This window comes from Apteryx mantelli, chromosome 1, assembly GCF_036417845.1.
Source record: "Apteryx mantelli isolate bAptMan1 chromosome 1, bAptMan1.hap1, whole genome shotgun sequence".
Classification (NCBI taxonomy): Eukaryota; Metazoa; Chordata; class Aves; order Apterygiformes; family Apterygidae; genus Apteryx; species Apteryx mantelli.
In genome coordinates, this window is record NC_089978.1 from 59838231 (window position 1) to 59852030 (window position 13800).

At 35.7% G+C, this 13800-nt stretch overlaps 1 protein-coding gene across 2 annotated transcripts in view; it reads left to right on the forward strand.

The window, feature by feature from the left end:
* Positions 1-13800, forward strand: part of IPO5 (importin 5) — a 44489-nt gene that overhangs the window by 26760 nt on the left and 3929 nt on the right. For both annotated transcript variants that reach the window (XM_067293532.1, XM_067293540.1), the window contains 12 exons: positions 72-245; positions 472-690; positions 1984-2067; positions 2907-3039; positions 3124-3245; positions 3794-3890; positions 4412-4584; positions 5061-5172; positions 5572-5627; positions 7814-7936; positions 8529-8748; positions 12131-12359. In XM_067293532.1, the coding sequence (XP_067149633.1) occupies positions 72-245; positions 472-690; positions 1984-2067; positions 2907-3039; positions 3124-3245; positions 3794-3890; positions 4412-4584; positions 5061-5172; positions 5572-5627; positions 7814-7936; positions 8529-8748; positions 12131-12359 (1742 nt within the window). The remainder of the gene's footprint in view (positions 1-71; positions 246-471; positions 691-1983; positions 2068-2906; positions 3040-3123; positions 3246-3793; positions 3891-4411; positions 4585-5060; positions 5173-5571; positions 5628-7813; positions 7937-8528; positions 8749-12130; positions 12360-13800) is intronic.

Below are 13800 nucleotides of genomic sequence, written 5' to 3' on the forward strand. Positions count from 1 at the left end.
ACAAAAGTGATAAAACCATGTCCCATTCAGACACTTGTTTTTTAATCTGAAAATAAACTTTTCTGTTGCAGGTGATAGCAGCTCTTCTGCAAACCATGGAAGACCAAGGCAACCAGCGTGTTCAAGCCCATGCAGCTGCAGCACTCATAAACTTCACTGAAGATTGTCCCAAGTCGCTGCTTATTCCATATTTGGATAACCTAGTGAAGCATCTTCATTCCACTATGGTGATAAAATTACAAGAGGTATAATATACTGAATGAGTCACTTTGTGGAGGGTAATTTGTCACATACACAAAGTCTCTGTAGCCGAACATAACATCTGAAATAAACCAGTAGACATATCTGCTGATATTGTTGTAAACTGACAAGAATTAAGACACATTTAATAGCAGAATTTTAGGTGTGGCTTGCTTTTGAGTAAAATTTGTGTGTTAGAAATATAATCCTTTCTTTTTCTCTCTCTCCAAGTTGATACAGAAAGGTACTAAGCTAGTTTTGGAGCAAGTTGTGACTTCGATTGCATCAGTTGCAGATACAGCAGAGGAGAAGTTTGTTCCCTACTATGACTTATTTATGCCCTCTTTAAAACACATTGTTGAGAATGCTGTTCAGAAGGAACTAAGACTTTTACGAGGAAAAACTATTGAATGCATCAGCCTAATTGGTCTTGCTGTTGGTAAAGAAAAGGTAAGCTGAGGTCTAATCTGACTGCCTAAATATGTTTTAAAATACCCTTGTTTTCTTCAGGGATCATATTGAATTATTGTTGTGTTCATCTGTTAAACATCTAGATGTGTTGTCGCTGGTTTCCATGTTTGTATTCCCCTTTTCTATTTCTGAGAACTGTCTTGCTGTTTAGAATCAGAAATTCAGAATAGAAGCCTGTTATTTAAAAGAAAAAAAAGTTTTAAGTTACTCTTGTCATATTGGACAGCTGTTGAAAGTGAGGTTTAATTTTTTTTTTCTTAAGAGAAACACTGAAGCATCTCATATAGGCAGTGTCAGAATAGGGACTAAAATGTGTGTAGCTAAAAGGAAACTTAACATAGTTTTTAGAAGCAGATGCCTGAAAAAATTTGAATGTGCTTCTGGTAGTGCTGCCAGTACTTGTTTGTCATGAAATTTGATATATTTGGCAGTTGTTTTTCATATGTTGGTTAAAATGCATATCCATAAAGAAGCCAAGGAACAACTGTAATGGGCTATATAGGAGTCTGAGTGGTGTTCTGATAACAAGTTAGAATTGTTGTTTGTAGACTTTAATTTTACTGAGTGATGAAGACAGAAAATTAGTTTTAAATAAAATAACATGACGTACATATTAGGAAAACAGTAATAGCAAAAGAAAATCTCTGCCCTTTCCTTTGACTTAGAAGAAGGTCTGCTAGCAAACTTAGCCATTTATGTAACCAAATTTAAAACACGTTAAGCAGAAGTAACCTTTGATAAATTCTTCTTGGAGGGCTACTGGAAACCCTTTCACTGTCAGATCTCAGAAGTGGATTATAATATTTAGCATGGGGAAGGGAGTGGAAAGAGGGTAGGTGTGTAACATCACTGGGGCATCTGACATGACCTAAAATATTACTAGCTTATGAGTAGTATGCTCATGCTGTTGGCTCATCCCAGTTCCACAGAGAAGTCGTCAAAATAGTAGGAAGGATATCTGGGAAAGTTAGAATTGTAAGATTCTTTTTGAGAACGTTTATATTCATGTAGCACTTTTTTAAATAGTTGCCCATTTGCTTTCGCGTATGTGAATAGAAGTACAGTGTAGTTAAGTCCATAATAACTTTGTGGTGCAGTCAAGAAAAGAAGTTGTATTTTCCTTTTATCCTCATTTCAATTTATTTCCAACTTTAGCTTGTGTCTTGAGAGTGTGTTGGGTATTAATGCTCACTTAAATTGTTTGGTTCTGAGTCTTGGAAGAGTACCCTTCTAATCTGCCTCTAAAAACATATGGTTGTTTCCTATTTCTAGTTTATGCAGGATGCCTCAGATGTCATGCAGCTGCTGTTGAAGACACAGACAGACTTCAGTGATCTAGAAGATGATGATCCACAGGTATGTTAAAAAGTATCTCTTTATATCACATCATTTGGTTAGTGTTTAACATACTCTTCATACACGTGACATTCCCCGAAAATGTAATTACACCATCAAAACTGTTCAGCCCATCTTACAAAAGTTAAGACTCAGTGCCCTAAAATGTCCTGGAATCTGGTTAGTAAACAGCGTAGTTATTAGATTTTTTTTTTTTTTTCAGAGAAGTGCATTTAAGAGATCAGTCTTCCAGGGTCTATATTTGCTGAAGAAATTTTAGCATGCATGTGTGCAATCGTTCCTCGTCTATTAGTAACTGCTTTATTTGACATTGTATGATCTATTCACTTGCTGTCACCTTTTATAAATAGTTCCACGAGCTTCATTAGACAGCTGTTCTAATGAGTGGACAGCTATTCTGACGTGTGAATCTGAAAACAGATGTTTCTCTGAAAACACAGTACCATGGTCTTTTGCTGTTTTCAGGAATGAAGCTCAGTAATATCATTTAAATTAAGGAAATTCTTTATTTCATAAAGAACTTTTTTACTTTTGAAGACGGTCATGGTTGCATTACAAATACATCTTATACTATTACATTTTTACATATATAGAAACTTCTATAAGAGATACTGTCAATGCGTGGTTACTTGTAACTGTTTGGGAGATGTTTGGAAGATGCATTTTTATATAGCTTGCACGTAGAATTAGTTTTTCTTCTTTGAAATGTTTTATGCACTGCTGACAAATTCTGAAAAAAAAATAGTCCTATTATATAATGTTTTTCTTTGCACTTTCCTTTTAAATATGCATTAAAACAAAATGTGGAACATAAATTCTGACTGCACTCTCATTTATAGATTTCTTACATGATCTCAGCATGGGCCAGAATGTGTAAAATTCTTGGAAAGGAATTTCAGCAGTACCTTCCTGTTGTCATGGGACCTTTAATGAAGACGGCGTCCATTAAACCTGAAGTAGCTCTTTTAGACAGTAGGTTTAAGATAATGTTTTGCTTGAAAATTACTGAAAAGGTTCTGTAGCATTTTTAGAATTCTTTCTTGCTTTGTATAACAGCACAAGATATGGAGAATATGAGTGATGATGATGGTTGGGAATTTGTAAACCTAGGAGATCAGCAAAGTTTTGGAATTAAAACTGCAGGCCTTGAAGAAAAAGCAACTGCATGCCAGATGCTGGTGAGTAATAGAACAGTCTTAGTGATCTACTTGTTGCTGGACTAGCAAGTCTGAAGCCAGAATCTGTAATAAAAGTATTCGTTATGGTATCAAATTAAGTAAGTATGTGTTTCTTAGCGTGATACTGTTGCACTTGGATTTCGGACTCTTTACTATGCTGTTTACTTGATTAAACATTTCTTTGTACTTGGGGCTTGAATTTTTAAGATGAGCAGATGTTTTTCCTTTACTTCAGCAGAATTCTTAAAGAATTGGAGAAGTTAAAGAATAAATAGTTTCTTTTTACAAATATTGAGGTTTCTGAATTCAATTTTTTAAAAAAACTTATGGATTAATAGCAAGAACTCATGTTGCTATCTGGGTCTCTTAAAATACCATAACTGAGGGGTAGGTAAATGCATTATTGCATGTTTGCTTTAAAAACAAAACAAAAAACAACCTTTTAACCATTTCCTTGCTCAACTTTCACTGATTGATTGTTCCATAATTTTAAAATATTAGTAACAATATTTTCCCTTAATGCTGGCACTTCTGTGTTTTGGTTTCAGGTTTGCTATGCAAAAGAGCTAAAAGAAGGATTTGTGGAGTACACAGAGCAAGTCGTAAAGCTGATGGTTCCCTTGTTGAAGTTCTATTTCCATGATGATATCCTTTTAATGATTTCTGTGAAAATGGAAATGTGGTTTGGAAGAACCAAAAAGTTGTGCACACTCTTCTCCTAAATAATTTGAAAGTGTAAGCTAACACTTTTAACATAATACATCATGTTCTTTGTAGCAGAAATTTTGTTTCTGAGAACCTTATTTTATGCACAGTATTTTAAGTACTGAATCCCAGTCTTCCCCCCACTCCAGTTTCTCTTAAAAATAAGCTTGCCTGTAGTGTTGAAAACAAACGGTACAGAAAGTATTGTTTGGGTCAACAAAGTGAGAGAGACCTTGAAGAGCTTTGCTGTCATGGCCTGAAACAGGTAACAACTTTTAAATAGCAAACAGTTTAACTTTGCTATGATCTTGATGTGCATCTAATCAGGAAATCAAATGCAGAGGAGTGTAATAACAAACCAATTTTAGGTAGGAAAGTAATAACTTCCCAATAGTAATTGATGCTTGAATTCTAAGCACTTCATGTTGGCTTTGATCATTTTATTTCCTTAATAATAAAACGTGTTCGGGTGGCAGCAGCAGAGTCAATGCCCCTCCTTCTTGAATGTGCTAGAGTTCGTGGGCCAGAGTACCTCACACAGATGTGGCACTTCATGTGTGATGCGCTCATCAAAGCCATTGGGACGGAACCAGATTCAGATGTTCTCTCAGAAATAATGCATTCTTTTGCAAAGGTAGCTTATTTTTTCTTCTTAGAAATATTGTGATGCTACTGTTGGTAGCTTTTTACAGTAAGAAAGAACATGCATGTTATGTTAATTTAAATGGCTAGCAGAAATGCAAAGCCACCTCTAAAAGTATTTTGGTTATGATTTGTGTGTGTGTGTAGCTTGACTATAAACATTGTTATAGCTGATCGAAAAACTTAGTCTTACACTGGTATTTTGATTCTTGCAAAAAAATGTGAATTAACCTAAAATTAATGCTGGATTTCATAATTTTAACCACAAACTAAGTCATGTGGGTGAAACGTACAGTGGTGTTATACCTTATTTCTGTAATTGGAGAATTGATTGTAGTATAAATGTTCTATTTTTGTTATTTCTGTCACTTAAAGCAAAACTTGTATTAATAGCTCCTGCATGTTTCAATTTCATTGTGACTGCTCATTTAACTCAGTACTGAAAAAGTAAAGATTTTATTTTACTAGTGTATTGAGGTAATGGGAGATGGATGCCTTAACAACGAACACTTTGAAGAACTTGGAGGAATATTAAAAGGAAAACTAGAGGAGCACTTTAAAAATCAAGAATTAAGACAGGGTAAGTTATCATGAATTCATGTTTAATGTATGACAGAGGCAGTTCTTAAAAGCAGAAGGTGTTGTCTGTAGCATTGTAGCACTTTTTTAATCTAAATTATTTACAGTTTTCTTAAAGCAACAGCAGGGTCTTATATTTATATGCACTTCCCTTGTCCTTGTGGTGTGTTTACTTCTATTGCTGTTTTCTCATGCTATTTTATACATTCTCAATCTGAAATATGTCATTTTATTTTCTGTTTTTCTGTGAAAGCTCTTTAAAGCTTACTAAAGACAGCAAATCCCAGTTGCATCTTCAGCTGTTATGTTTCCTCTTTTCAGCATCTTTTTTTTCCCTTCACAGGCTTCTTACACACTTATAGCAGTGCTGTAATGGTTTAATATTTGTTTTTTAATTTAGTGAAAAGACAAGATGAAGACTATGATGAACAAGTTGAAGAGTCATTACAAGATGAAGTAAGTTGATTTGGGGATTTTTTCCCGCATAGAATGTCAGGATGGAAATAAATAACACAAATATGGCACACTATTCAAAGCATAGTGAATCTTCTCAGAATTATTTTTAACAGGGAGAGTGCACTGTTGGCATATTCCTTCAAAACTTCCATTAAGAATTGTCCATTTGGGTCACACTTGCATATGTGAATTGGAAAATATAAAAGGAATCCTTGTCCAGTATGTTGAAAGAAGTAGTTCAGAATATAGCTTTTCATTTTCTTCCTCATCTCAAACAATTCTTTTTAGGTAACTTTTGACAGCAGACTGCTTTAAAAAAAAAATCTGTATCAACAGTGTCTGTAATGCTATTGGTAATCCAAGGCCCACCTTGCAGACTTATTTTTTTCCTTTGTGCTTTTATAGGCCTGGGTTGCTTTTAAACTTTGAGCAAACCTCTGATACCTGGGCCTCTGACCTGTTAGGTCAGGAGCCTCTCTCAAAAAAGATAGACCTAAAATAGCATCAGAGAAGGACAGCAGAATAAATAGCTGTGCATAATGCATTTCCTTGTGAGAGGGTCCCAAAATGACATACCTGCTAAGATACTGAACTGACCTCTTAATTTGAGGTAGAGATGACTGAAGAGGAGAGAGAATAGTTCTATTAAATCTTCACTGTTATGGAGAACATAATAAAAAATGATAATTCACTGCTGCTTATTAGAAATGGAGGCTACCCAGTAAAATTTAGTAGGAAGTATTTTTGCTACATGATGCCTAAAAGTTGTGAAGTTTGTCTACATGAGTTTAACCTGTTCTTAGACTCCAGAATGCATGTTAACAGATCATGCATCCATATGTAAATATTTTCTTAAATAAAAATACAGTTCTTGTGCCCCTCTTTAGGAATACTTGGCCGGCATTCAAAAGGGTTAAATTCTGGCATCTGCATACTGCTTGCGATTAAGTGATAACAAAACTCAGGTCTTGCTCAGGAGCCTCTCCTGACTTTCTACCTTGTGAATGAACAAAATGAACAGCAGAAACTGTTCAATATTCTTGCAGACAGTGAGATAGGCAGTTTGGAAATAATCCTTTTTATGTATCACTCTTCACTGGTAAGGAGTGAAAAAGCTAGCAAATAGAACAGTTCCACAGAAGCTGAATCTATGCTCTGCAAGAGTTTCAAGGCATTTCTTTAAGTGCTTTAACTTCTATTTGATCTCACTGATTTCGATAAGTCACCAGACACAGCCCTACTTTAGGCAGTTGTTAAACTGCCTATTAGTACAAATTGCATACCAGACCAGGTGGACCACCTGGTCTAATGCGGCAGGGTTGTGGGGTTTTTGTTTTCCAGGTTTTTTTGTTGTTGTTGTTTTTTTCTATTTTCATTTGCGTGTATGTTCCAGAGGTATTGCTTGAATTATACCTTGGCAGTGCAGAAGTTGTCTAAACAGCAAGGGTTTAAATTTCCTGTTGTGGTATGCTGCCTTTTGCACGAGAAATACTTTCTAGTTTCTCACTAGAGACCAGAAACTAACTTTATTCCATTTTCTATGCCTATGACAGTATAAACTGGTTAAAGAAATCATACCAAGTACAACAGAACTTGCTTTAAAATGAAGTCAGTTTTTTCCTGACACAAGCAGGTTCAGGGAACAACTTTCAATCCTCACTTGCAAGTATAATGCGAGTTGGTAGCTGAATCTGAGCTATAGAGTTCTTACTTCACCAATTTAATGCATCAGTTGTGCAAGGTAGAAGATGAAACTGAGGGATAAGAGGAGACAATTAATATTCCTTATTTTTGCCACAACCTTCTATCACAAAGGCAGTTTATCTATTTACTCTTCAATAAAAGCTTGTTACAGTATCTGTAAGCTCCAGGAAAGGGTCTTCTGTCTTCTATAAAGGGGATCCATTGAAGCATTAAATCTGCCCCAGACAGTGTTTGTTATAATAAAATGTGTCCCTGAAATGAACCTTTTAGTCTAACATGATTGAGCACCCCAAGTTAAATAGCAATCAACTTTAAACATAATACCAAGAGTTGAAAAATAGTGAACTTAACAAGATTGTTTTTACAAAGCCAAATCAATAAATAGCTTTATTTTGTTAATTTAGAGACCTTAGCATTTCATGTGACTTTTGGTATTTTTGAGACTAACAGTCTTTATGTGAGTTGCATTCTTTTCCCATCAGGATGATAGTGACGTTTATATTTTGACTAAAGTGTCGGACATTTTGCACTCGATATTCAGCAGTTATAAGGAGAAGGTGTTGCCATGGTTTGAAAGGCTATTACCACTAATTGTCAACCTAATTGTAAGTACCTTGGATTCTTTTAATTTGACTTTGATTTGTTCTGATATGTGATAGGGCTTCCATGCTGGATTCTCAGAGAACTTGGTAGACAAAATGTAGCAATCATTGTTTTACTAAATAGAGTCATTTCAAAGCTTATTCTGGATCTGATATGAATCATGCAAGCTGTTACCTGATGCTTTTTAAACAACTGCAGTGCTGCGCTAATTATAACTTTTGTGTTACAAGACCCAGAATCATTGACACAAACAACAATTTCTCAAATTTAATTTGCCTGGGAGTATCTGGTCCTCTCTAAAAGAGATTTCAAGAAGAGGGCCCAAAAAAGTGTGACAGGTTAGTGGGAATAACTGCGCATGAAATAGGTAAGAGATTTAGCCTAAAACCATTACTCTTTTAATTAGCTCGGATATTCACCCTGATTCTTCTATTTTGTTCAAAAACTGTCATATCTGTAAGACTAAACTTAATCTGTGAAGAACTTGATAAAAATTCTAGACTGCTGTTACAATGAATTTTTGTTGATAGAATCATTGACTGTACAAAAATACCAAATTTAAGATGGCTTACATGTTATCTGTTTTTGATGCAGTGTCCACATAGGCCATGGCCAGATAGGCAGTGGGGCTTATGCATTTTTGATGACATTGTAGAGCATTGCAGTCCCTCCTCATTCAAATATGCTGAATACTTCCTGAGGCCAATGCTACAGTCAATATGTGACAACAGCCCAGAGGTTAGGCAAGCAGCTGCTTATGGTGTTGGAGTTATGGCACAATTTGGTGGGGACAGCTATCATCCTTTTTGCACAGGTATGTACATTCACCTGGTAAAGCTATCTAAATGACTCTGCCGAAAAATGCTCATTTTTGGTAAGTGATGTCATGGTCTCTTCAGCAATGAAATAGATTGCCAATATGACTTGTGGGGCACACTGGTGATTATTATTAAAATACCTGAATTCCCTGGATTTTTAATACTCTGCTTAGGAGCATTTTTGTTTGTAGCACTTATTACTTAGTAAAGTAGGTTTACGTACTTTTTGAAAAACATGGTCTGAAGTGCAAATACGCATTTCATAAAAATAGCTTGCTTGTACACAGCTGCCTAAGTAGTGGCTCTCTATTAATACTACCATATGGTTACATCTTAAGGCAAAATCCTTTGGTTTAGATGTCTGGCAAAATTATACAAATGCACTGTAGTAGGTAGTAGGCTAGAATACAATTAATGTGGCCGTCTGCTTTCTCTTTATGTAAAGGAGGCCTGACTTGTATGATTAAGATAAGCATTATTATACTTGTTTTGGAACAAAGTCTACTTTATTTCTGAATGGCTCCAATTTCTCTAAAACTTCAGATTCATCTTGAATTTAAAGAAATTAATTATCTGCTGTCACTCTTCTCACTAGTCAGCAGAGTTAATTCTGAACACACCACATTGCATCCATATTAGAGAAGTTTTTCCTCTTTTATATTTAGTCAGCTGTTTCAAATATATATTTAATTCCACTTTCATTTACAATTCATGTGAAATGATTTAAGAGTGCGGGAACCATGTGATGTTGATAAATTAGTACTTTAACACAAGTTTTACCTCAAATAGAGGTTTTAACTTTTCACTATTAATGTAAATACGACTGTGTCACATGGTGACAATCAAGACCAAATGTCTGCTTAAAATACAGGGGGGGAGGGGAGCAAGGCAAGGGGGGAAAAGCCTTGAAGTGAAATATGAAGAACATTAAAATTGTCTAGAGATGTTTCATGAAAGTTTTTATGTAAATACCAGATCAAAATCTCTGTTCCACAACTAGAGAAGTAGAGACTGAGCTCAAGACAGTTCTGAGTTTGGAGTTTTTTCTTCTGCAGTTGAAGTGCAATTTTGTCAGTTATTAGACTTTACCTTGGACTAGTTAAACTTTGTAACAGCTTTGATCCTTTTCTTTGTATTTGGACAAATGATCCTTGATAACAGGAGTGTTAACCTTCCAGATACTTGGCTTCTCCTTTAGTTTGATGTTTAGCTAAAGTAACCTCTTTACTTTGCAGCATACAGCCTATTAGGAGGCAGCTTATTAGCAGGCACCTCTAAAGTATTTTAAGTACTGTTGATATACATATAAGAATATTGTGATTTATTTTAATAGATGAAGATGTGCTCTAATTAGAAACAATCAAAATCCATGGCATGAGAAACTATCTACCCCATAGGTTTTACTGTCTTCTCTGAAAACATACTTGTGAGCTTTTATTTACAATTTAATTTCTTTACTGATTAATATTTAGCCACAGTATATTGTTCTATTTTAGCTTTGTAGCAGTATGTTAAAACTCCAAGAGACTACTCAGAAGATGGCTTAACATGAGTAATTTTGGGGAGTCAGATGAACAGAGATAGGAATATAGGGGGAACTTGCAAATGGCATAGGAGCTGCAATACGGTGAAACAAAAAGAATTAAAGATAGAATGAGGAAAAACAAAGAAATGAGTTTGAAGGAAAAACTGCAACAAATAAAGTAACTTTATAAATGGGGAAAGAAGTTTTCAAGATTCCACAGTTTATGGGACTGTCAACATTACATCTTTTTTTTTTTTATGTTGGCTGGAGAATATAATCAGCTATTCTCTGTGAATAACGTATTAATGAACCACATGTGCTTCTTCCTAAATCTTACTAGTGACCTTCAATATTTTGGTATTGGAAGATGTTATACAGACACTATAGAAGATGATCATCTTTTATAGTCAAAAGCTATTTTCAAGGTTTAACTACTGCAACATCTCTATGAGAATAGATCTGTTTTTCTAGACAAGAAAAAACTCTAAGCTGACTCATTCTGATGCAGTTCTAATTTCATGGCTGCCAGGACACATGTACCTACACACTCATTCATTAGTATTAAGCTGTATGAGGAAATGAAGGTGAGATTTAGCTTCAGTAATCATGGTGGCCTGAGCATAAAATGCAGACCCAGCTTGCATGGACACTGGGCAGCTCTGTGAAACAAACTGCTTTACAGAGAAGTCTAGCATCATTCAGTCTCCATTCAAAATGCAAGCAGGTGGTTCTGATGACCCATGTTTATGCTGTTCTGTAACACTTACCAGCCCCGTAAAATTATCCTCTTCCAGCTCAGGGTTAATCATGTTTTTCCATAGCTGCTAAACTCTTCAAAAACCTAATTCACTAAAGCTAATGTACTAAGTGTCGCTATGTACTACTTAACTGCAAAGCTGCTGCTTACTCATCAAAATGTAGTAGTGTGAGATCTCACACTTCTTCATTAACTAAAGTTTTGAAGTGTGCTTTCTGTATGACTTCACAACCTGTCCTCTGTTGCTGCTCTAGAAATTTTACAGTTTTAGGATTATATTTTAGCAAAAGAATACAGGGGCCATTGTTTCCACATCTAGAGTGCTTCTGAAATCTCCATGGATGCTAGTAACTAAAAGCATGATATTAGTGTTCATTAGAAGTGTGCATGTGGTTGCCGGCATGACCTTAAAAATCGCTATTAATCTAGCAAGAAAATGGATGTTTTTCTTAGCTGTTTCTACTTTACTATCTGAACCATGCCAGGTGGAGTGATCAGATGAGATGATTCCTATGAGTTTTTCCTGTTGCATCTAAATGGGGTGTGTGTGTGTATATTATATATATGTGTGTGTACAAGTAATGGATATATGGCAGGCATACACACTACAGGCATGCGTTGCAGTCAGAATTTGTGAAAGCTGCTGTATTCCTGCTTTTCATCATCCATGTTTATAGACCTTGTGAGATAACATAGATAATGTTTTTCTATGTTTTTACTATAAATTACGATGTCTTCCGTATTACAGATTGCATAACTTCAGTGGAGAGATACAGGAAGTTTTTTTTTTTTTTCTTTTCTCCCTGCATTTATAAAGCAAACCCAAACTTCAGTAGTAGCCATTTTCTTGTGTTGCCTTGCATAGCTGTATCTATCTGTGTGCCTTTCATATGATGGTTGTTTACTGGGGAAAAACCTAAAAGCTACAAAATGTTGGGGCCTGTGGATTACTGAAATTTTGGTGCTTAGGTGACAAAAAGAAAACAACTTAATTCATTAACTGTCTTTAATGCATGTAATATTCTCATGTAGAATTTCTGGTGCTAATATAACTTGGTTGCACATTAAACTCTACTCTTGTCTTGTTTGCAATTAGAGGCGCTTCCATTGCTGGTGAGAGTTATTCAGTCACCAGATGCCAAAACCAAAGAGAACGTCAATGCAACAGAGAACTGCATTTCAGCTGTAGGAAAGATAATGAAATTCAAGCCTGATTGCGTAAATGTTGAGGAAGTCCTGCCACACTGGTTATCATGGCTTCCCCTTCATGAAGATAAAGAGGAAGCTGTTCATACTTTCAGTTATCTGTGTGATTTAATTGAGAGGTAAGGTAAAGTCTTGATATTAATGCAGAAAGTAAGCCTGTTTGCAGGCTGGTGGTTCTTTTCCTTGCATTCATTTTCCAAAATTGAGAAACTTTCAGGTTAATCTGCATGTGCTGTAGAGAAGATAATTTGGAACACCAAAACTGAACTTTCCACAATGTTATTGCTCTCTTTAAACAGTCAGTAGTCTTGTCCTAACTAATATCTGTATGGCTTGAAAAAATTCCTGACAGCTTTATATTTACATGGTGGGAGAGGATCAGCCAGGAACTTATAAAGAAAATTTCAGGAAAATTTTTGATACACTGTTTGCCTCTCAACATTGATAACTGATCAGGTATTTTATTTAAGAGCAACATGCATGCACTTACAGCCTTGCTTTCATAGCCTTTTAAACTAGCTTTGTTCCTTGTTGCTTTCCAAAAGCTTGAAAATGAACAAATGGAAGTATGAAGTAGAAAATTAAAAAATACAGATAACTTCATGATACAGTGTTGTCTCCCTTAATAAGTTTAACAATAATTGAAATTATTATTACAAAAGTATCTTGTTCCACAGGTTGTTCTTTAGATTTGTGCTCCCTCCCATAGGTCAATGGAAAAAAAAATTCTGCTGCTGGAGGTTGTACTTCATATTTGAGAGAATATCAACTTCTTCTGAATTATTATGTAGCAGCCATACCCTAACTATTGGCCAATACTATGTATTACAGCTTAGTGAAAAAGTAAAAAGAAAAGAATGTAGCAGAAAAGACTATGAATATCTCACATCTGATGGTGCTTTAAGGCAAGGATTTAAAATAAATGGTGGCAAATGAGGTCTCTATACTGGTAATATTCCAGTACAGTTGTGTAGAGACACCATACCGGTAGTGACACGTGCATGCATGCACATGTACAGAAATCCAAAATTATAGTATAGCAGTACTTTTCTTGTACCCAGCTCTGTGCAGATGGCCCAGCCTTGCTGTATACTTCTCTGAGCTCTGTCAGTACTACAGTCGCAACCTCTATGTTCCAGCAGGGATAGGTGGCAGGGCTGGAAGTTGATCATGTTTTCCACCCAGATCCCTGGTTGCCAGCACTCCTCTACTCCAACACTTGGCTGGAAAGAGGGAGCAGAACTATTTACTTGTGGTGTCAACAAGTGTTGGCAGAGCGATGTAGTCAGTGATGCTCTCTGAAGCTAGTAAGACAGCCTCCTTCCCCCTGCAGCACTGAGGGAGAGAAGTCAGTCATTCTAGGCAAGGTGTTTCTGTCACACTGTTTACAGTTCCATCCACATGGAACTCAGTAGTTCTGCAAAGTACAGAACTTCTTTGTGATAAAGTATAGCCTGATGAAATAACTGTCTGGTTAACTATTAACAGGAGAGGGAATGTTCTTCCAGCAGACAGCAAAGCTATGGATACTTATGGATGAAAGTTTCCAATGAAACTTGG